We start from the raw sequence: 22,840 nt of genomic DNA on the forward strand, positions 1-22,840 counted from the left end.
CGCCCAGCCCAGCGTGTCCTTGAGAAGCTGCTGGGCTCCATGAGGAAAGCAGAATTGAGTTAGCCCAAAGGAAAGGTGAGGTCTGTAGAGTTGAGATCTCCCCTCTCCCAGATGTTCATAGGGACCCAACAGTGACATCATCTAACCGACTCTAACCCACCAGCCTCCAGGGCAGAGGCCGGGCTGTCTGACCACCTCCCAGCCCCTACAGGTGTCCATTGGTGGAGCTGGCAGGTCCACTTGCCAACTCCAAGGTTTCATTTCCCACTTAAAGCTTTTCACAACAGAATATTTTTTAGGCTTATTACAGGTTATTATCACTTATTCTTTTGTTCAGATGGCGGTCTTGTATTAAGCATTCTAGCTTTCAATCAGATGCTTCGTAAGGGCCTCCAGTGTTGTGTGTATTGTACTAAGTCCTGGGGATTCAGAGAGAGACAAAAACAAAACTATATTCCCTGCTCTCAAGACAGCAGGAGAGCATCTGTGTACAAACAAGCTAGATATGAGTCAGATTGCTGAAAACCTGTTGGTTAGGAAGGATCAGAGAAGGCTTCCTGGAGAAGGGGGGATTCTAGCTGGGATTCAATGGAAGGCAGGAAGTGAAGATTGAGGTAGGGGCTTTATAGGCCTAGGGCAAAGCCAGGGAAAAGGCAGAGAGTCTAGAGGTCAAGAGTCTTACTTGAGGGACCTCGGGGCCACTGTGGGGCAGGAGGCGTGATGAGGTGTGATAAGCCTGAAGGGAAGAGAAGGCCAGAGTAGGGAGGGTACTAGACCTTGTAGAGAAGGGAGTGTGCAGGACATCGGGATCAATGTGGGTTGGGCCATGCTTTGGGAATGTGGGAACTCGGAGAAAGAGCCTGGAGTGGGGGACCTGTCTCCAAGAGTGGGTTGTCAGGACCCGGCAGCACTTGGAGGGGGAAGGGAATGTCTTCATTGTATCTCTACTGTAGGGTAGCCACTCTTGCCAGTCTATTTTAAATGCCCTTGGCAGTGTGAGCTCTTTGGATCAAGGGGCCTTATTGCCTTGTGTCTCTCCATCAGGCCCGGACCTAAACCCGGCCCCACACCTGGCCCCCTCAGTTCAGCACAGGATGCCTTTGGACAGGGCACCTAGTTTACCTGAAGCTCAGTTTCAGCATCTGTGAAATGGCTTGACCCTGGACTATTGGAGAAATATTTACTCTGGTTTATAAAATAGGAATTTTTGTTTTCCTTTCTTTACACTTTCTGTACATAGCACTGTGGCTGGGACATAGTAGTTGATTAGGCATCTTAGAAAATCTGAGTTGTAAGAGTTGTACATCTAGTTGGACTCCTGCTTGATCAGGAATCATTGGCCTTAAGCTTGAGGGACCTTGGATGAGCAGACTTTTTTTTTTTTTTTTTTTTTTTTTTTTTTTAAATCACTCACCTCCATATCCATTTATTAAGTAATAAGGGCATTTGTTTTCAGTCAACAAAACAGAAAACTTTAACAGTGAGATCTATTCAAAAATGAAATATTCTAAATTGTTAGGTGATTACTTCATCATTAATGGAAGTATTTTTTAAAATAGCTTTTTATTGACAGAACATGTGCTGCACAGGTAATTTTTCAGCACTGACGCTTGCAAAACCTTCTGTTCCAACTTTTCCCCTCCTTCCCCCCACCCTCTCCCCCAGATAGCAGGTAGTCCCATACATGTTGAACATGTTAAAGTATATCTTAAATACAATATATGTGTACATATTTATACAGTTCTTTTGTTGCACAAGAAAAATTGGGTTTAGAAAGATAAAAATAATCTGGGAAGAAAAACAAAAATGCAAGCAAACAACAGAAAGTGTAAATGCTATGTTGTGCTCCACACTCATTCCTCGGTGTTCTTTCGCTGAGCAGTCTTCTATATGGAGCATTCCAATCTACTTTAAAATAGTTTTTATTGTTGCTATTTTGCCTTATAGTAATAGGAGTTGATATTTATTTGGACTTACAGGTTTGCATAGTGTTTTTTCATGCATTCTCACACAGCCAATCCTAAGATGGATGCTGTTTTTTTAGCTCCATGTTACTGATGAGGAAGCAGACTTGGAGAGGCTAAATGACTTGCCCAGTGTCTGCCTACTGCATCTTCTGCTCATTCATCTATTTCTGCCTGCTGGGAATAAGCTTTTATTGTGTATTTGAAAACACTGGTGATTTTTCTCATCAGTCTTCCCTTCTCTAGGCTAAATATCCAATTCCTTCAACTAGTTATAACAGTATAGTTGTGATTCCCTTACCATCTTGGTTGGTTTTCTGGGCCCACTAACTAGTATAGCTTTGTCCTTCTAAAATGTGGTATTCGCATCAGATCATGAGATTTCAGTCAAAGTCTTCATAGTCTAAGAGAGCATCAGCTTATTTTAGCCGTCACACTGCCCCTATACTCTTTCTGGCCCGCTTCCCCCCAATCCCTCCTTACTTGGATGCTGCCCCTGGAGCTGAACCCAAACTAGACTCCTACATTCATAGACTTTCCTCCCTTGTAGATCCCCCCTCTGTTTTGTTTTTCCTGTTTGGAATGTAGGCATCTTACAGGTAGTCACTGTCTTAGCTGGCACTAAGGAAATACTTCATGAATGGGTGGTTTTTGCTTCTTCACTTCTTCACTTTTCCTTGTGCCTACATTTCATTAACCCCTTTTCCCTCAGGTTCTGTTATCACCTAAATTACTGTCTAGCTGTGTTTTCCTCCAACTGAGCTTTTGAACCCAAATGTAGGACTGCTTTATAATCTTTCCCTCTCCCTCTCCCTCTCTCTTCCCCCTCTCTCTCATCCCCTCTCCTCTCTCTTCCTTTCTTTCCTCTTTATTTTCAAAACACATTCAAGGATGATTTTGCAATTGACCCTAGCATAGCCTCATAGCAGTTTCAAATTTTGCCCTTCCTTCCCCCCACCCCTCCCCTAGATGGCGCTGCTTCATATAATTTCAGTGAAGCATCTTCGAGCTGTCTCAGGAAAGAAGGCTCTCCAGATGCTGCTGTGGTCTTGGGGCAAAGGTTGGAAGGAACCCTTATGGGAGTGGCCCGAGCTCTGTTCTTCCACTGATGTATTTGAGGGATTCCAAAATGTCATGTTAGCTTCTCTCTCCTGGCTTTTGCTTAATCAGACCATTTAATTAGAAGTTTTTGTCCCAGTTTTGATAAACCCGTAATACATGGAACTGCTGAAGTAGGCCTCTTGCTATTTATGTTCTTCTGTCTCTGCATTCAATGTGTGGGGCCATTGTCCCCACCAAAACTGGCCATTTTGAATAATATAGCTATAGTGCACATAAATGCTCTTTAATTTGGGATTACCAATGTGGCCTTCTATCCTTGATGATGATCATGATGATGATGATGATGATGATAATGATAATGAATGGTTAGTCCTCCAGCGTTCTAAAATACCTCCTTGTGACCGAGAGGCAGCCTTGGGTCTTGAGCATTTGTTGGTGGCCATCTTGGCCAAAGCTGGGTCCATACCATGTTGGCAGCCGTTTCTGGGAAGTCAGGGAGTGGGGGGCTGGGAAGCCTTCTCCCTTGAGGTCAGGCTGCAGGTTGGACTCTGCCTGAGAAGATTAGTTGTGCCCACCCCTTCTTCCCTCCCGTTTCCTGCCAGAAAGTCATTTTCAGTATTGAGTAACGGACTTTTCTCTCTTTGGTTTTCCAGTGTTGTCATGACGGGATCTTACAATAATTTCTTCAGAATGTTTGACAGAAACACAAAGCGAGATATCACCCTAGAAGCATCCCGAGAGAACAATAAGCCACGCACTGTTTTGAAGCCACGCAAAGTCTGTGCAAGTGGCAAGCGAAAGAAAGATGAAATAAGTGTCGACAGCCTAGACTTCAACAAGAAAATCCTTCACACAGCTTGGCACCCCAAGGAAAATATCATTGCTGTAGCTACTACAAACAACCTGTATATATTTCAAGACAAAGTGAATTAGGGTTGGCATTCCTAGCAGGAGTCCACTTCTTGCATAGTTGAGATAGTTGAATCTAGCATTTGTACCTGTAAAAGAGAGAGAGAAAGAGAGGTCCATTGTGGCACCCCTTTCCAGTGTTTAAAAATGTGCCATGTGACAACACATTTTTATAGCTACATGGAGAAAGCTCTGTTGATGATTCACGGTGGTGTTCTCCATGTCTGCTAGCCATTTAGGTAAGGGTAGGGCACTTTTAATTTAAATGACTACTTGCACCATCTTGCCTAATGGACTAGATTGGACTGTGTCAACATTGGTTTACTCCACTTTTTATGCCTTCCATTGTGATGACGTCAAACACAGTGAAAGCCTTCAGTCATGCTATGGGATTTAATTGTGTAACCTCATTACTGTATCATTTGTGGCCCTTTTTTATTAAATACAGCTCATTCTTACTGTGGCTTGTAGCATTCCTCCTCCTCTGGCCTCCTGGACTCCTCCCCATCACCTCTCTTACCCACTTCCCCTCCACCCAGCCCTGGTGGTGGTGTATTCAAAAAGAAAGAAAAAGAAATAAAGCACATGAAATGGGTCAGTTTGGGGTCAATGGTAAAGGGGGTTTATGTTGCGAACAAATGTTTTAATGACAGTTGGACTGTAATCACTCCTTGCCGTGTCTGGCACCAAAAAAAAAAAAACAAAATAAGAGAGAGAGAAAAAAAAAACTACTGAATAAAAGTGACAAAGAATGGAGAATCTGGTTTTTTTCTTTGTAATCTACCTCTTCATACCAATTTTTTATTTTTATGTTTTATAGTAGATGTACTGAGATAAAGTGATCATTTTCATGAGTGTTTTTCCTCTTTTGTGGTAATTACTTTAACCATTGTTCTTTACATGTGGAAGGAGTTTAGAAAAAAATCTTTGAAGAAATTGATCATCCTCACTTCACAAACCTCAAAATGCTAGTAGATAATTGTCGTAGCTATAAACGATAAAGGGCACATGTACAACCTTTTATCTCCTCTCAAGATCCTGTTGTATCTGGGAAACAGATTTCTGGAACTTCGATCCTTTTTATGGGACTTTTTAGATTGCATAATCTCATCCAATTTTATTTAATGCCGTGCTAACAAATAGAAAGTCACTGACAGTGTTCACTTTTAAAAATATTGTTAAATTTTTCTTGTTCAACAATATAATGTAGTCTAAAATATCAAGTGATTTTTATATAGATAAGAAAATTTACAACACTGCATCAAATATACCTGGTATTTTCTCTTGTATTTTATTGCTGTCAGTAATGAATGAAGATGTAGTTGACCATGAATGTTTCTCAAGTTTTCTTTTGGTTTTCCAAAGCTATTACAATACGAGACAAACTTTAAAAGGTAAAAATGATCAGGAAGTGCTTCACTAAGTCACAGAATCCCATGAAATAAATATTGGTGGTTATCAACAGATGACACTTTCATGAGCAAATAATTCATCCAAAGATAAACAGTGTCACCCTTTGCTTTTTGTCATTAGCATGTAGAACATGTCTTCCGTCTGCCAGAAGCTTTAAGAAAAATGGACTTTATATTTTAACGACATAATTTTGAGAGGGGTGGGAGGGGGCGTTTAAATTGGTAGAGATCTTGGTATATTTTGGTTCAGAGGATTATAACTCTTGACCTTGACTTGTAGAGAGAATTGTTTTAAGTGCTTCTATATGTATCCATAACTCATTATTTTATTTTTTTAATCTTTCAATTATGAAGATTTGATTATAAACAGTTGCCTATTTAACATTCCACCTTAATTTAATTCCCCTACACTTTTATTAAAATAAAATGTCTTGTAAATTTTACATGCCTGATTGTGAGCACGCACAAGTACTTTTATGTAACATTTAATGCTCCTGTATCTTTTGAATTTAAGAATTCTGCATTTGTATTTTTAAAAACTGAATTTCTTTCTAATTATTAGAATCTTAAGATGGTGGGGGCACTTTTGACTAATGTAATTGAATATCTTAGATACATTAGTAACTCCAATAGATTATTTACTCCTCAGACTTGAATTGGAAGCTGGGGTCTGCCCCATCGCATTAGAGGCGTTAATCAGGGACATTTTAAGCTCAGCTAAATGGGCAGCTTTCCAGATTTTTATGCAAGGCTGATGGTTTCCTTAATCGCTGGTGCATGTCATAAGACAAGCCCACCCAATAGCTCTTTGGAATCTTCTTTTGATTGGTCACTAGCTGAGGTGATATTCTGTCATGACCCTATGGGTTAGAGATTCTCAGATTCACTGAACCACATCTAACTATATTTCTCCATCAGGGATCGCTATTGACTAATCATTGTAACAGTATTCTCACAAACTCATTTTTTTTTTTTTTTTAAATTTCATTGGTGTTACAAATTATAAGCCCAGCCACTCATTTTATATGGTCATGATTAATATTTTTATTAATAAAAATGATACATAGAATAAACAGTCTTGTCAAGTTGCTTTGTATCTCCCATTCTCTAACCACTAATTGATTCTACTACTTTCTATCCCCCCTTTTGGGAGTTGGGGTGGGGAAACTTGACTTGCATTTACATCCCTTCTGATAATTCCTTGGCTTGGCAGGAGGAATGGATATTTTTCTTATTTCCTTAAATTATACATGCATATAATATGTAATGCATACACATACATTCATTTATACATGCATACAACTATATACTTTCTGGCTCCTGAATAGAATTTGTTATGTTGAAGCTACTTCTCTGGCTGATTTTCCGGTAAGCTTTTCAAACAATTAATGCAAGAAAACTTTTCCTTGGAAACCGGAGGACATCCTGTCTTTGTGTTTTTCACCTTCATGTAAGAACAAAATGTGCACGCGTGTGCCTGTATGTGTGTGTTTGTGTGTGTTGGTAGAATGGGATTTAAAATTTTGCTTTTTAAAAAATAAATTTAATGACATTGTAGGCATACTTGCCTTATGTCTCCAAACATGAAAATTAGGGCCAAAGGAGTCCAGGACTTGTTCGTGGATCTACATCAGAAATCCACATGTATGGATGTATGAATTTAATGACTTTTACATTTAATTGAAATAGCCAAGCAACCTGGATTTGTCAATATGGAATAGCAAGTCATGCACTAAAAAATTAGAGAAGGCAGGTGGGTAGAATCTACTAGCTTTACCCATTCATGAATTGTGAAAAATCTCAGGTCAGGTGTTAACATAATTATTAAGAGTGATGTTTAGGTTAATGATCAACTACTAAGAGTTTTTCTGGAAAGTTGAAATCGAAATTTTTTTATGCTGCAGTCATACCTTACATGTGTTTGCCTTCTCAATAATTATTTATAGATATATGCTGCAACTCGAAATTTTCTATATTCACCTTACAAAGTGCCTTGTATAACCCTATTTTAGCATATCTTTATTGTCCACTTTTTTGCTTACAGTGAAATGGCCAAATGTATTAAGGGGAAAAATTCGAGAGACCAGAGGTAGTGGGACGTGGCAGTCCATTGAGTGTCCTTGCTTGATTGAAAAGATAAAGCTACTTTTTTTTTTTTTTTTTCTTCTTAACTGTTAGTTTACAAATATGAGCTAGTTTACACTCAGCAGAATGACCTTTTTCTGAAGGTCCATTAGTATGAGGTTGTGACCTTGATTAGTTCTGGAGCAGAATTAAAACTACTTTTATGCTTTCCTATTGCCTCTCTCGAAATATGTCAACAAGCTGTTTATACTGAAGGGCTTTCCCTGTTGCCCGTTTTGGTTAGTAAGGGTATGGTTTCACTAGAAGCATCAGTAGAGTGTGCTCTTTATTTCTAAATCTGCTTTGGAAATTTGTCAGGTTGTTGGACAGTTGATAATAAAAAGTAATGAGGTTCCAAGAATACTGGATTTAAGGTCAAGTGATTAAAATCTGACCCTGCTTCTTGTGTGACCTTGAGAGCTTCGTCACTCTGAGTCTCAGTTCTCTAACATGGAGTCTCCAAAGGCCCTTCGGGCAAGTCTCAGTTTTCTGTATCATGGAGGTCTCCAAAGGCCCTTTGGGCAATTCTCAGTTCTCTGTAACATGAAGGTCTCCAAAGGCCCATCTGGGTCTCAGTTCTCTGTAGCATGGAGATCTCCAAAGGTCCATCCAGGTCTCAGTTGTCTGTAACGTGGAGGTCTCCAGTGGCCCTTCCGGGTCTCCATGACTGGACTAGCAAGGGGAGATGAATAGTCTTTTTCAGAGTAAGTGGGTCAGGGAACAAGATGGCGAAGTTGTGTTTGTTGCCTGCATGTTTTTCTGTTGCAGTTTGGGTGTTTCCTAATGTTACCTGAGGAGTTCCTTTCTGAATCTGAGCTCCTGCTTACACAAAATGATTTCTTCTTCGAGGATTCCCCCACTAGGGGGCAGTGAAACATTTTCTGGGGCTTAAAAATCACCTAGGTGAGAGATTTTGGAAATGACCCAGCAGGAAAAAAGTGCTGTCCCTGCCTCACTGTCAGGTCCCCTTTTTTGTCATCTAAATGTATTTTTTGCTCGCAGGTGGGTGATGAGGCGCCGTCCAGGGCTCTTGGGAAGCTCCCAGTGGCAAAGCCTGGCCATGGAGTGAGAGGCCCCACGGAGTCCGGACAAGGCCCTGTGAGTACTGCCCGCTTCTTCTCACAGAATGGGGTTCAGTCCGGCCCTGCTGCTCCGAGGGGACTCATGCTGGAACGAACCTCAGAGCTCATTGGCTCTCACTGCTTCCTAATGGTGGGAGTCCACTTGGAGGACACCAGAGGCTCACAGCCTTGAGCTCAGAGAAACCTCAGAAGCCTCGTTGGCAGAATTGGGATCCGGTTCTTCCTGCCCCGGGGGCAGTGAGAGATGGGCTGTGCTGTCTCAGGATCCTAGACATGACACCTGGGAAGTGGAACGTTCGCTCGGGAGGGCCCACCAGACTGCAGCACCAGGCTCTAGAGAACACGTGTCTGTCCAGTCACTTTTCCGTCTCCTGGCTCTGTAACCCCACTTGGGTTTTCCTGGCAGAGACCTTGCAGTGGTTTGCCACGTCCTTCATCTGCTCCGTTTACAGGTGAGGAAACTGAGACTTGCCTAGGATCACACAGCTATTGTTTTGAGGTCACATTTGAACTTGGGTCCTCCTGCTTCAAGGCATTATGTCTATTGTGCCACCTACTTGGCCTAGATTTGAGGGCTAGGGATGACATAATCCAGGTGTCTGGACATCTCTAAGCAATCCTTACAAATTGTACATTTAGGGAGTGCAGTAATAATGACAACTAATATTCATAAATTATTTTAATGTTGGCAAAGGACTTCACAAATATCTAATTTTATCTCACCAACCCTGTGAGGTTGGTGCTGTTATTCCCATTTTACAGAGGAGAAAACAAGCAAAAGAGTTAAATGATTTGCTCAAAGTCAGCTAGCCAATGAGTGAGGTTGAGTTTGAACTCAAGTCTTCTGATTCCAGGTCCAGTGCTGGCTCTCCTGTGCCATCCAGCTGCCAAATATGGGAGAAAAGGCCCCTTTACCAACGGCAGAAAGAAGAAGAATGAAGTTTAGGGCTGACCTGGTTTCCATATTGTTTTTCCCACCAGTTGGCCAGTTAGTGACGGCTCATCCTTCCATTCCTGTCTTCCCTCCTTGAAGGGTGAAGGGCTGGGCCTGTGAATTCATTGATAGGGGAAGCTTCCCATCCAAAGCAGATTGAGTTGGCTGCTTCTCTGCATGGGAACCCTCTAAGGGAGCTGACTTTTTGGGCAGCCCTTTGTCCTTGAAGAGGATCACGGAAATCAGGGAGGGGGTGCCGGGACATGCAAGTGAGGGAGGGCTGGGCAAGGCCGCCTGCCTCACTTTCCCCTCAGAGCCTCAGGGTCCAGTGGTCAGAGAGATGAGGATGACCAGGGATGGCCCATACCTCAGTCTACCCTAAGGTCCATCAAATACACAAGAGACGAGTCAGCCCACACTCTGCTCACGGACAAGCGGATGCTTTTCCCTCCCTCCCTCTTCCATCCTGCGTTTTCCTAGAATGGGAATGTCCACGCACCCCAAATCTATTTCCTATCTAGAGACCTGAGCATAAGCTCTACTGCCAATGTCTCCTCCTAAAGAATGCAGCTTTTTTCTTTGGGACTCCCCACAGCACCTGTCCCAGGGCATCTTCAGCTTCTCTTCGCTTCACCCTTCCCCCAGCACCTGGCTCAGGGCCGAGTACCCAAGGCTTTAATGTACCTTATGCTGACTGTAGATTCTGATACTTTTCCATGATGGTAAGAAGTTTTGTGGGTTACCTTTCATCGGATAACCCAATGACCCATTTTTATAGATAAAAATAATCCGGTGTAGGTGAAAGGTACATTGGCTAATTCGTCTCTGACAGTTGCAACTGCGTTCTGTTTCAAGGTTTGGATGGCACTCAAGCTGCCCTCTGAAATACTGAAGGACCTTTGGAAAGAAGGAATCTGTTAAATGTGCTAAAAATATTTTGAAAAAATAAGCTAGAGGAAAGGCTACTTGCAAAATCCTGCTTACTTTAATGGATCTCAGATCTTGTAAGTAATTCTCCATTAGTAAAGATTGTAAAACCATTCATAAAATTTTACCCAGTGTACTTCTCTTCCATGTACCCCAGGATACTTCCTGAAGGCCTTTCACTTCCCACCGTCCTCTACGACCTCTTGGATTCTCTCCCACCCAGAGCAAAAACCTGATTAAATTGGTTTTCTTCGTGGTCCTGAAAAGATTTAGACCCAAGTCCTCCACACCATCGTATTGTCATTAGGTAAGTATCTCCAGGCTGACGCTTTCTGTCTCCTCATCTCACCTGTAAACTCGTGGGCTGGCACTCCTTTTGCTTTTGTGTTTGTATCTGGATAGCTTGGGATGTAGTCAGATTTTGTAAAACTCATTTCATTCATTCATTCATGATTGCTAATATAACACTTAGTTTATGTCCATCTGTTAAACTTTGTTCTCACTCTATGAAGAACCTGCCATCTCTTTAAATGAAGGCTTTAAAAAAAATCCATCACCTCCCATTGACATCTCGTTCCATCTCATACACGACCCTCCATCGTTGCAAACAAAAGCAGACCAACGCATTGATCTTGTCTGATTATGAGGATGCTGATCCCTGTATCAATGAGTGGAGATCAGTGTTTTTCTTTTCTTTTTTTTTTTTTTAGTACTTTTTAAAAATTAATTTTATAATTATAAAATTTTTTTGACAGTATATATGCATGAGTAATTTTTTTTATAAAATTATCCCTTGTATTCATTTTTCTAAATTTTCCCCTCCCTCCCTCTACTCTCTCCCCTAGATGACAGGCAATCCTATACATTTTACATGTGTTACAATATCACCTAGATACAATATATGTGTGTAAATACCTTTTTCTTGTTGCACGGTAAGTATTAGATTCCAAAGGTATAAGTAACTTGGGTAGATAGACAGTAGTGCTAATATTTTACATTCACTTCCCAGTGTTCCTTCTCTGGGTGTAGCTGTTTCTGTCCATCATTGATCAACTGGAAGTGAGTTGGATCTTCTCTATGTTGAAGATTTCCACTTCCATCAGAATACATCTTCATACAGCATTGTTGTTGAAGTGTACAATGATCTTCTGGTTCTGCTCATTTCACTCAGCATCAGTTGATGTAAGTCTCTCCAAACCTTTCTGAATTCATCCTGCTGGTCATTTCTTACAGAGCAATAATGTTCCATAACATTCATATACCATAATTTACCCAACCATTCTCCAATTTATGGGCATCCATTCATCTTCCAGTTTCTAGCCACTACAAAAAGGGCTGCCACAAACATTTTGGCACACACAGGTCCCTTTCCCCTCTTTAGTATTTCTTTGGGATATAAGCCCAGTAGTAAGTGCTTTTCTTTAAATTGCATTCCTTGTTAAAATGCCTCTTTAGGAAACCATCCAAGGCAATGGTCAGATCAGCTGGGGGTTATAAGCCAATCCAGTCTGGTTGGAAGCATCTGTTCGGTGGCTGCTCTGTGCTGAAGCCAAAAGAGAGCTTGCTCCTCCAAGAGGTTTTGGTGTAAAAGTGGGGAGGGGGACAGGGTTCCTGTTCCAGGGGCATCTTGTCCAGGGGAGGTGAAGCCAGGAAGGGCAAAGGATGCCAAGAAAAGCAAGCCCATGGCCAGTCTAGGCCCTGTGAAAGAGAGTATCCAAGGGTTGCCCTTCAGAACCTGGGGAGAGAAGAGGAGGCTGGGGGAGGTGGAGCCAGCCGAAGGCTCGAGAGCTTGGCAGGGACATCTTGTTCTCCCGAGCTGAAGCCAGGCAGATGAGCAGAGGCAAAGTAGGTGAAGCAAAAACGAGGCAGTCCCTGTCCTCAGAAAGCTTGCCTTCTATCCAGGAGAGAACCTCCCGAAATATGTTCCAAATAACTTTCTGTTAGTTGGAGGGGGCCCCTAACAGCCGGGTGTCTCAGAAAATAGGAATTTGCTAAGCACCTACTATGTGTTGGGCACCATGGTAAGTCATAGAGATACAAGGAAAGGCAAAGTGTGGTCCCTGCTTTCAAGGAGCAAAAAGCAACAAAACACAAAAAGCTCTGTGCGGATGAGAAAGCAGCAGCTGAAGGAAATCCAAATGCTTCTTCTAGAAGTAAATATTTATTGAGCACGATGCTCAGAGGGGAAGCAGGCAGGGAGGGCCCATCCTGAAGTCAGGAAGTTCTCAGACTTTGCTCCCAGTGTGACCTTGGGCCAGTCGTGGACCCCCCTCGCTTCAGGTTTCCTCACAGGAAAAGTCCCTGGCAAGAAAACCCCAAATGGCCAGACACAACCAGTCAAGTTGTCACTGAGTTTTTTTTAAAGCTGCTGCTCTAAGGAAGAGAGCCCAGGTGTGGGAGCTGAGAGATGGAGGCAGGGAGAAGGTTGGACTGACTGGCAGGGAGCGGAAGGAGAGTCAAGGGATGGCAAGGTTTCTTTTTTTTTTTTTTTTTTTTTTGCTTATTCCATTTTTATTTTTTTATTATAGCTTTTTATTTGCCAGATATATGCATGGGTAATTTTATAGCATTGACAATTGCAAAACCTTTTGTTCCAATTTTCCCCCTCCTTCCCCCCATCCCCTCCCCCAGATGGCAGGTTGCCCAATACATGTTATATATGTTAAAGTATATGTTAAATACAACATATGTATACATGTCCAATTATCTTTCTGTACAAAAAGTGCACAATTTGAAATAGTATACAATTAGCCTGTGAAGGAAATAAAAAATGCAGGCGGATAAAAATAAAGGGATTAAGGAATTCTATGTAGTGGTTCACAGTCGTCTCCCAGAGTTCTTTCGCTGGGTGTGGCTGGTTCAGTTCATGACTGCTCTATGGGAGCTGATTTGGTTCATCTCATTGTTGAAAAGAGCCACATCCATCAGAATTGATCATCATACAGTATTGTTATTGAAGTGTATAATGATCTCCTGGTCCTGCTCATTTCACTCAGCATCAGTTCCTGTAAGTCTCTCCAGGCCTTTCTGAAATCATCCTGTTGGTCATTTCTTACAGAACAATAATATTCCATAACATTCATATACCACAATTTATTCAGCCATTCTCCACTGATGGGCATCCACTCAGTTTCCAGTTTCTGGCCACTACAAACATTCTTGTACATACAGGTCCTTTTCCCTTCTTTAAGGGGATATAAGATATAAGCCCAATAGCAGCAATGCTGGATCAAAGGGTATGCACAGTTTGATAACTCTTTGAGCATAGTTTCAAATTGCTCTCCAGAATGGCTGGATGTATTCACAACTCCACCAACAATGTGTCAGTGTCCCAGTTTTCTCACATCCCCTCCAACATTCCGCATTATCTTTACCTTCCATTCTAGCCAATCTGACAGGTGTAGTGGTATCTTAGAGTTGCCTTAATTTGCATTTCTCTGATTAATAATGACTTGGATCATCTTTTCATATGGCTAGAAATAGTTTCAATTTCTTCATCTGAGAATTGTCTGTTCATATTCTTTGATCATTTATCAATTGGAGAATGGCTTGATTTCTTATAAATTAGAATCAATTCTCTATATATTTTGGAAATGAGGCCTTTGACCTTTGACTGTAAAAATGTTTTCCCAATTTATTGCTTCCCTTCTAATCTTGTCTGCATTAGTTTTGTTTCTACAAAAACTTTTCAATTTGATATAATCAAAATTTTCTATTTTGTAATTAATAATGATCTCTAGTTCTTCTTTGGTTATAAATTCCTTCCTCTTCTACGGGTCTGAGAGGGAAACTAATTGTTCTTCTAATTTATTTATAATCTCATTCTTTATGCCCAAATCATGAACCCATTTTGACCTTATCTTGGTGTATAATGTTAAGTGTGGGTCAATGCCTAGTTTCTACCATACTAATTTCCAGTTTTCCAGCAATTTTTGTCAGTGAGTACTTATCCCAAAAGCTGTCGCCCATGATTTTGTTAGGAATGCATCTAGCTTCTCCCTATTACAAATAGCACTTGCTGATGGTTTTAGATAGATGCTGCTTATCATTTTAAGGAAAGTTTTACTTATTCTTCCACTCTGTTGTGGTTTTTTTTAATAGGAATGGGAGCTGTCAAAAGCTTTTTCTGTATCTATTGAGATTGTCATATTATTTGTTAGTTTAATTATTGATATAGTTTAGTTGTTGATATGGTTAATTATGTCAATAGTTTTCTTTATATTAAATGAGCTTTACATTCTTGGTATAATTCCACTTAGCCATAGTGGATTATCTTGCAAATAAGTTATTATAGTGACTTTGCTAATATTTTATTTAAATTTTTTGCATCAATATTCATTAGGGAGATTGGTCTGTCATTTTCTTTTTCTATTTTAGCTCTTCCTAGTGTAGGTATCAGCACCATATTTGTGCCATAGAAACAATTTGGCCTTCTTTGCCTATTTCCCCAAATAATTTACATTGTATTAGAATTAGTTGTTCTTTAACTGTTTGGTAGAATTCACTTGTAAAATTCATTTGGTCCTGGAGATTTTTTCTTAAGAAGTTTATTGATGGCTTATTTAATTTTTTTTTCTAAAATGGGGTATCTCTTCTGATAATCTTGGCAATTGGTGTTTTTGTAAATATTCATCCATTTCAATTAGATTGTCATATTTTTTTGGCATACAATTAGACAAAATAGTTCCTAATTATTGTGTTAATTTCTTCTTCATTGTAGAGGGTCATTCTACTTGCTCTCTCTAGGCCACGGCCTGCTTTCCCAGGCTGGCAATTTGTCTTCTGTGTTGGGACTAGAGACTGCCCCAATGATCTGCTACTGAGCTAGGACCAAGGGTCTCAGTTGTTGACCTGCTGGGATTAAGCACCTCTGAGTGGCTTTCCTGGACACAGTTGGAGGTGGACTGAACACCCCTTTCACCCATTGAAGTCCTTTCCAGTCTGTCTTGAGTAGGAGAATGGTTTCGTTCCATTGGACTTTGTTCAGAGGCTGGTTTCTTGTGGTTTTCAAGGGAAACTGGGAAAGCTCGAATAGCTTCCTGGCTTCACTTTGTCATCTTGGCTTTGACTACATATGTTTTGTTTTTCTTTCTCAGTTGGAGAGAGGGATGAAAAGAGGGACGGGAGGTCGAGTTTTGCTTATTGGGGGAAAAAAGTATATATATAAATATATAATATATATGTGTGTGTGTGTGTGTGTGTGTGTGTGTATACACACACACACACACACACACACACACACACACACACACACACACAAATATAAATATAGCATGAGAAAAGCATTACCTGATAGGCTGTTTCTGTAAATCAAATGCAGAACATATTACTAATACCTTTTACAGTGGTTCGTGCCTATCCATAGCACCAAAATGAATAAACATAGCAACAGTGAGGTGCAGTTGGAGGAAGCAAGAGATTTTACCAAAATATGGCAGAGAGACTAAAGACCTGAGATAAAGTGCCCCCAGAAAGAAATGAAAAAGCAGTAGACAGAATTGAAAAGTAAATCAGGATGTACTTGTATACATGCTTTTTTTCACCCTAGAAATTAATTACTGATGATAAAAATCTTGCAGTTCAAAAGAGGATCAGAACTGTGTACTGGGTTACTCCCAGGGACAGAGCATTCTGTGCCTGGGGACAGCTGGTGACAGTTCCAGAGTCAGGAGATGCTGTGTCTTGTCAGGATAGCGAGGAGGCCAGTGGCATTGGACCCAGCGTGTGTAGAGTGGAATAATATATATAAGAAGACTGGAAAGGGGACAGGGTATGACTTCATTTCAGTAATTTGTTTCCTGGAAGTAATAGAGACTTCCTGGAGTTTACTGAATAGGAGAAGGTGACAAGATCAGTACTTGAGGAAGATCAGTTTGATAAATGAGTGGGAGAATTGACTGGAATGGGAAGAGACTTGAATAGGGAGATGTCTTGGTGACATTTTTAAACTGATAAAATTTAATTGGATAAATTAGTCTTCATTTTATCTTCTGCTGCCAAAGGACTCTGGCAATAGGCACTATGCAAATGCAACATAGAAAACCACCAGTAACCAAAAAGGAAATCTGGGTCATCTGGAGCTCTCAGCATGATGTATGGGGGTCACTTCAGTATATCCCAATATGGATAGTTTTTGTCACTTAATCTTCAAAGAAAATCCTTTTTTTATTTGTACTTCATGCAGACCAGCCTCCATTTAATTCTATATTGGATTCACCAAATACTTATTAAACACTCATTATCTATCCTGGGTGCTGAACATATAAAAAAGCAACAACAAAAACTCACATGAAGTTCGGCAGAAGCTCAACAGACTTTTTTTCCAAATACCTCTTGTAAAAGGGCTGGAATACAGAGGCTGCTGGTGCAGCACTGCCTGGTTCAGCGGCACAGGTGTCGGTGCTTTTGATGGCTGGAATAGAAGTCCAGTAGGGCCTCCCCTCCTCACTGTACAGCTATCAGGTTGGTCCAGAACATTTCCAAAGGAACTGTTGCTGTCCATGGTACTCTTCCTTGGAAGCTTTCTTCAGTTGTAATCTGCATCTCTGTAGATGTTGAGATTTATATTTGTATCTTTAGCCCATGTTTCGTCATCTGGTCTTGAATTATTTGCATGTGGAGCCTCCAATGAGTGTCCTTTTGGCTGTCTTGGAGCCCATTTTCCATGCTTTTTACTAAATCATCATCTGAGGGCTGCCTGAAGTTTGGATGACCCATTTGTATTCTTGATTTCATTGTATTTTAGGCCTATGCATGCTTGTTCCAATATATCCTATTTTTCATGGTCAGGCTTTACATAGTTCTTCTAATCTTTATAATATGTTCACATGGAGAAAAAAGTCAGATGATTTTTCATTTCTGCATTAAAATGTAAATTCAACTAATATCAAATATGTTTGACTAAGCTATTCAGTCCCTCTCCTGAATATCGAACAATGCTCACCCCCAGGATTGTAAAATTTTATAGACACATTTTCTATCTCATATCTGGGTTTCTGGTTATCTATCTGGCCTCCAAAAAGTCCTAGGGCTTTTTCACAGAGGTTTTTCTTTCACCATTCACTTCACTGTGTCAGGTTTTTCACAAAGAATTTAGTAACACTTGTGTGCTTATTCCCAAGTGGGACGTGGGGTTCCAAGAAAGTTTGTTTTGACCTAGTGGCATTCCTCTGCCATGTCCTATTTTTTTGTTGGCAAAACTTTTCTGCCTGATTCAGTGAACTTCTCTTCATTCTCATATTCACAGGAGGGTTCATTGAATAAAAGGACACTGAGGTAAGTTTTCCAGGCAAGATAACAGTTTATTAGCAGTGACACATATGGCCATTAATAAATGGGTTAGCATCTCAGCAAAGCTAGGACTCCCCTAAGGATGGGGAAAACACTTTTTATTGAGATACAGGAAAGAATGAATATCACAATTGGCTGCCATTGAAGAGAAAGGTAGGTTGGCTTTCAGGTGTGGAAGATCATGCACCTCTCTAACAATTAAGGAATGTTACTTTATGGTAGTCCATCTATATTTTGTATTCTCTGCTAGGGACAGACTTTCTATCTCCTTGGAAGAGATGATTAAAAATAATCTTAATACATAAAAATAGGAAAGGACAGATGATATCTTTTGAGGATGGCAATTAATAATCCAAGCAGATACTGACAACAGAGGAGGGAGAACAATTTTTCTCTAAAACTGAGCTAACTTTGAGCTAGCTCAGCTGGTTTCCTAAACTCATTTTAAGCCAGGTAGAAGCAGCTTCATCTGGAAACCTGAGCTAAACTGAGACCCGGTGGATGCAGACTCAGTTATCAAATTAATACAGTATAATAAAATTAGAACCAATCCAACAGTAATCAGAGATAATATTAATTTTTTTCACACTTGTATGATTCTGGTGAACTGCTCCACTCTGGTGATGCCCTTTTTCGAGGTATTGATATATCTTTCACTCATTTTAATGAACCCCCATTAAATGATAGACTACCTTATTCCCTGACTCAAGAGGTATTCCAACCTGGACATTTAGAAACAAATTGTTTCTTCTTGCCAAAGTCTTTCCTGATCCTTAATTGGGAAAATACAAATGTATTTCAAAACTTGCTCCTCAATTGCTGGGCTTTCTTGCCCCCTTTATCATCAGAGCCATTATTATAGTAAATACTTCCTCTACCTCTCATAGAATGGGACAGCAAGTTCATGTGCAGAAACTGTTTCCTCTCTGAATTTTTTCTAGTAATTTGTCAATCCCATGACAGTGGTAATTCACATAAAACATCTTTAGTGTCTTGCTGAACCATTGCTATTTGGAAAATCTTGCTCTGCCTGCTCTCTTCAACATCAGTATTCAAAACTTTTCTGACATCCTCATTCCAAAACATAAGATCTTCTCCAGCTAACAGCAAACCCTTGTGCACACCAGTCTTCAAAATGACAATATTCAGAGGCGGGAAGGTGAAACAGTGGAGAGAGTGCTGGAGCTGGACAGAAGACCTCATTTTAAAACTGGCTTCACACACTTGCTAGTAACTGGGGCAAGTCATTTCTCTTATATGTAAAGTTACCTCTCAAGATGGTTGAGGATAAAATGAGATGTTTGTAAGGTGCTTTGCAAGCCTCAAAATGCTATGTGTGTTATTTTTGTTATTTCATATTAATAACAATATTGGAGAATCATGTCATTCTGTAATGCCAGTCATCAAAGAGTAGTATGTCAGTTGATGAAACAATTTAGTCAAATATAATTCAGTAGCAGATGACATGCTAATCCATAGCCATAGTAAAAACTCATAAATTATGGTATCTCATTGGCAACACTAAATAATATTAGTAACATGTTTGAGCCAAGGCGTAGAGGTTCTGCTCATGTAAAGTTGAAAATTAATTTTAATTCTATTTTGCTAAGACTTAAACTTAGATTCCTTTTCTCAGTTCATTCCTTTGGTTAATTTCACTCCATTTCCCTATTCCCAGAGAAACTTGTATAAAGTTTAAACTTTTATTTTATAATTATCCCACCTTTGTAATCTTAAAAAGTCAAATCTCAGTTATGTAGCTATCCCATCACCTGTAAGTCCAATTCCCTACCTACCCCAACTAGGATCCTGTGCCTTTGGTAGTTTAAGGCTTGGGGTTGAGGATGATTTGATAAGGGGAGCTCCAAATGATGTAATTTTGATTCTGACATCATCGACAGCCAATCAGAAGACCTATCTATCTATGGTGGTCAAGATTTTGCTCTGTCATCTTGCTAATTGTTATAAAAGACCTTATTGGCCTCCAGTCAAGGGTTTTGGGCTGTGCAGCTTATTGTTTTCACTCCTGACTCTTTGTTATGACTCCTTTTCAGGGTTTTCTTTGTAATGATACTGGAGTGGTTTGCTGTTTCCTTCTGATCATTTTATGGATGAAGAAACTGAGGCAAACAGGATGAAGTGACTTGCCTAGGGTAACCTGGTCAGTAAGTGTCTAAAGTCAGCTTTGAACTCAGGAAGATGAGTCTCTGTCTCTCAGCTAGGCACTTCGTCCATTCTGACACCCAGCCATTGTCAAGAAATGGAAAGTGCTCAGAACTTTTTTTTTTTTACATTACTTTTACATTAATTTCTACCATAACACTCTAAAATTCGAAAACAAGTCATCTGAAAAAATAGTAGCAAAAATCCAAAGACAAAAAAAAGTCCAAACTGCATAGCGTTCACATTTTGAACACATAATAATTCTCAAACATGATCAATTACATAGACATTTATTGAGCTCATTTCAACTTCGAATTCAAGCTACAAAATGTTCATCAATAAAAATATAAAAAATTCTTGACAAAATCAAGATCAGAATTTAACACTTGTAGCACTGTAGAATTTGAGTAATTATTACTTCATTAATACTGTAAAAAGAAAATCAAAGGAAAAAATGATCCCAGGAGAGTATTCCCTCTTGAAACAAACACTAGGTGTCACTCTGGAGCTCCAGGGCTGCTCTCTCCATGAATCAGTCACCTGAGTTAGTCATCTTCCAAACCTCATGGCCCATCTTCCATCAGCTGATTCCGTATTCCCGTTCTCCTTAACCCTTCCATCCCAAGCTAATACTTGTGGCATCCGATGCCCGTGGGGTTGTTGATGAAGCTCAAATCTTTTATAACTCTAGACTGCTATTTATTTTCAGTTTATCTTCATTATTCTTGAGTCTTTCCTTTTTTTCTTAATACCTTACATAGGCTATATTTAACAAATTATTTTTGAATTTAGTTGAATTTCAACTATTAGAATGACTTCAACTGTTAAGTTGAAGTTTATACCTGCTAAATCTCTACCCCCAGTTTTGGCCTATTTCTCAAATCCCAGGTTTCGAATGAACAAATCTCTACTTGACGGTCACACTGGCACCTCAAATTTAGCACATCCCAAATCGAATTCCTAGCCTTCTCAGTCACTTCCACCAAGGTGGATCCTCCACTGAACTTCCCCATTTCTGTCTGTGACTAGACTCTTCCTTCTTCTTCACATTCCACACCCAGTCAGTCATCAAACTCATCAGTTCTTACACACATATCCTTTTCTCCATTCCCAAATAAGTTCGGGCCCGTTTTTTTCATTCTCAATTTAAGGATAGCTGCCCAGTTGGTTACTCTTTCCACACCCACTAACACCTTGATCCCCCTCCCAGCTGCCCTGTACATAATCATCAAGTCTTCAAATGCTTTTTCTTTTCTTTTTGAATTTATTTTATTTTCTCCCAGTTACAGGTAAAAACACCTTTTTAACATTAATCCTTTTAACTTTTGAGTTTCAAGTTTTCTCTCTTCCTTCCTCCCCAAGCTCCCTTCATCGAGAAGACGTTTTCAATATAGGTTATATATGTGTAATCATGCAAAGCATTTTCATTTTACTATGGAAGTATAGAAGTAATTACTATGGAAGAAAAACATAGGATTCCCCTCCCCTCAAAAAAATCTCGAGAAAAACCACAAATTTCTTTTGGCAAATACACATCTAAAGGTGGTTTTGCTAGAACAAAGAATATGCAGGATTTTATAGCCTCTTGGGAATAGAGTTCCAAATTGCTCTACAGAATGGTTGAATCGCTTCACAACTCCAAAAGTGCATTTGTTTTCACTTTCCCACATCCCCTCTATCATTTGTCATATTAGCCATTCTAGTAAGTGTGAGATAGTATCTCGGAATTGTTTTAATTTTCATTTCTCTCATCAATAGTTCGCATTTAAAAAATAGCTATAGAGAGCTTTGATTGCTTCATCTGAAAACTGTTAATATTGGATCATTTATCAATTGGGGAATGGTTTATATTTTTATAAATTTGAGAAGTCAGAGAAACTTCAAATTTTTTTTCAGTTATTATTGCTGACTGTATTTCCCTCTATCGTAGTGGTCCTCAAACTGTTTAACTAGGGGGCCAGTTCCCCGTCCCTCAGACTGGGGGAGGCCGGACTAGAGTAAAAGCAAAGGCTCACACTCTGTCTCCGCCCCTCGGCGCATTTGCAATAACCCCGTGGGCCCATAAACGTCCTCAGCCGGTGGTAGTTTGAGAACCCCTGCTCTATGCTATTTCACCCCACCCTCCACCCCGTCTGCCATTTCTTGTACAAAATGGTCTTCTTAAAGTACTGTAATTCCCTGATGAATGAATGAAGAAACATTCATCAAGAACTTTCTAAGTCCTGAGCACGGTACTGAATCATAGAGATACAAATCCCAATGCAAGGAGCTTATCAAGTATGGTCGGGCCGGGGTAGAAGACAACAGCGAACTCCCTACCGAGGCTCGGCTGTCCTAAAGCGTCCGATTGTTTTTAGCTTTCCGGGGACTCTGTCACGTGTCAGTGTCCCCTTTCCTCTCCCACCCACTTGAGATTACCGTCTCTGTCTTTCTTTAGCAGCACAGACTTTTTACCTGAAAAGAACAGCTTGGGAGTTAACTAGGCTCCTTGAGAGCTGACGTATAATCCAGTCTCCCATATCCCCTGTTAGTTTTCAAGTAACCATTTTGATTCCATGTAATTCCCTTTTTACCCCGAGTCGCTGGGACAGCCAGACAAAAGGAGACGTTTCTACGTTGGCGTTTCCTCCATTGGGCAGAGGAAGGAGCTGAGCCTTGAGGCTGTGACGGGTCCGAGGTCCCCAAATATCAAGTGGCTTCTCCACACCAGCGGTTTTCGTGGGCAGATCCGCCCATTCATCCGCCTTGGCCTGCGTGGAGTCCTCTTCACCAGGATTTATCCGAGGGCTCCTTCCTCCTTGTAAAGGAGCCCGCGAGTAAGAAAACTGTTTCCCAAATGATTTCACTAGAATCCATGTTCAGGATGCGCTGAGAGCTGGAAGAGACCATCCGAATCGATCTGGAACTTCTTAATCCTAAGTTTTTTTGACGTACGACACGGACGGATCTCCTCTCCTGTGAAAACTGGATTGC

General features: G+C 40.4%; 1 protein-coding gene across 6 annotated transcripts in view; it reads left to right on the forward strand.

The window, feature by feature from the left end:
* Positions 1-4,690, forward strand: part of PPP2R2A (protein phosphatase 2 regulatory subunit Balpha) — a 106,729-nt gene extending 102,039 nt beyond the window's left edge. For all 6 annotated transcript variants that reach the window (XM_074285437.1, XM_074285436.1, XM_074285439.1 and 3 more), the window contains one exon: positions 3,680-4,690. In XM_074285437.1, the coding sequence (XP_074141538.1) occupies positions 3,680-3,959 (280 nt within the window). In that variant the 3' untranslated portion in view covers positions 3,960-4,690. The remainder of the gene's footprint in view (positions 1-3,679) is intronic.
* Positions 4,691-22,840: the final 18,150 nt, after the last annotated feature.

This window comes from Sminthopsis crassicaudata, chromosome 2, assembly GCF_048593235.1.
Source record: "Sminthopsis crassicaudata isolate SCR6 chromosome 2, ASM4859323v1, whole genome shotgun sequence".
Lineage (NCBI taxonomy): Eukaryota > Metazoa > Chordata > Mammalia > Dasyuromorphia > Dasyuridae > Sminthopsis > Sminthopsis crassicaudata.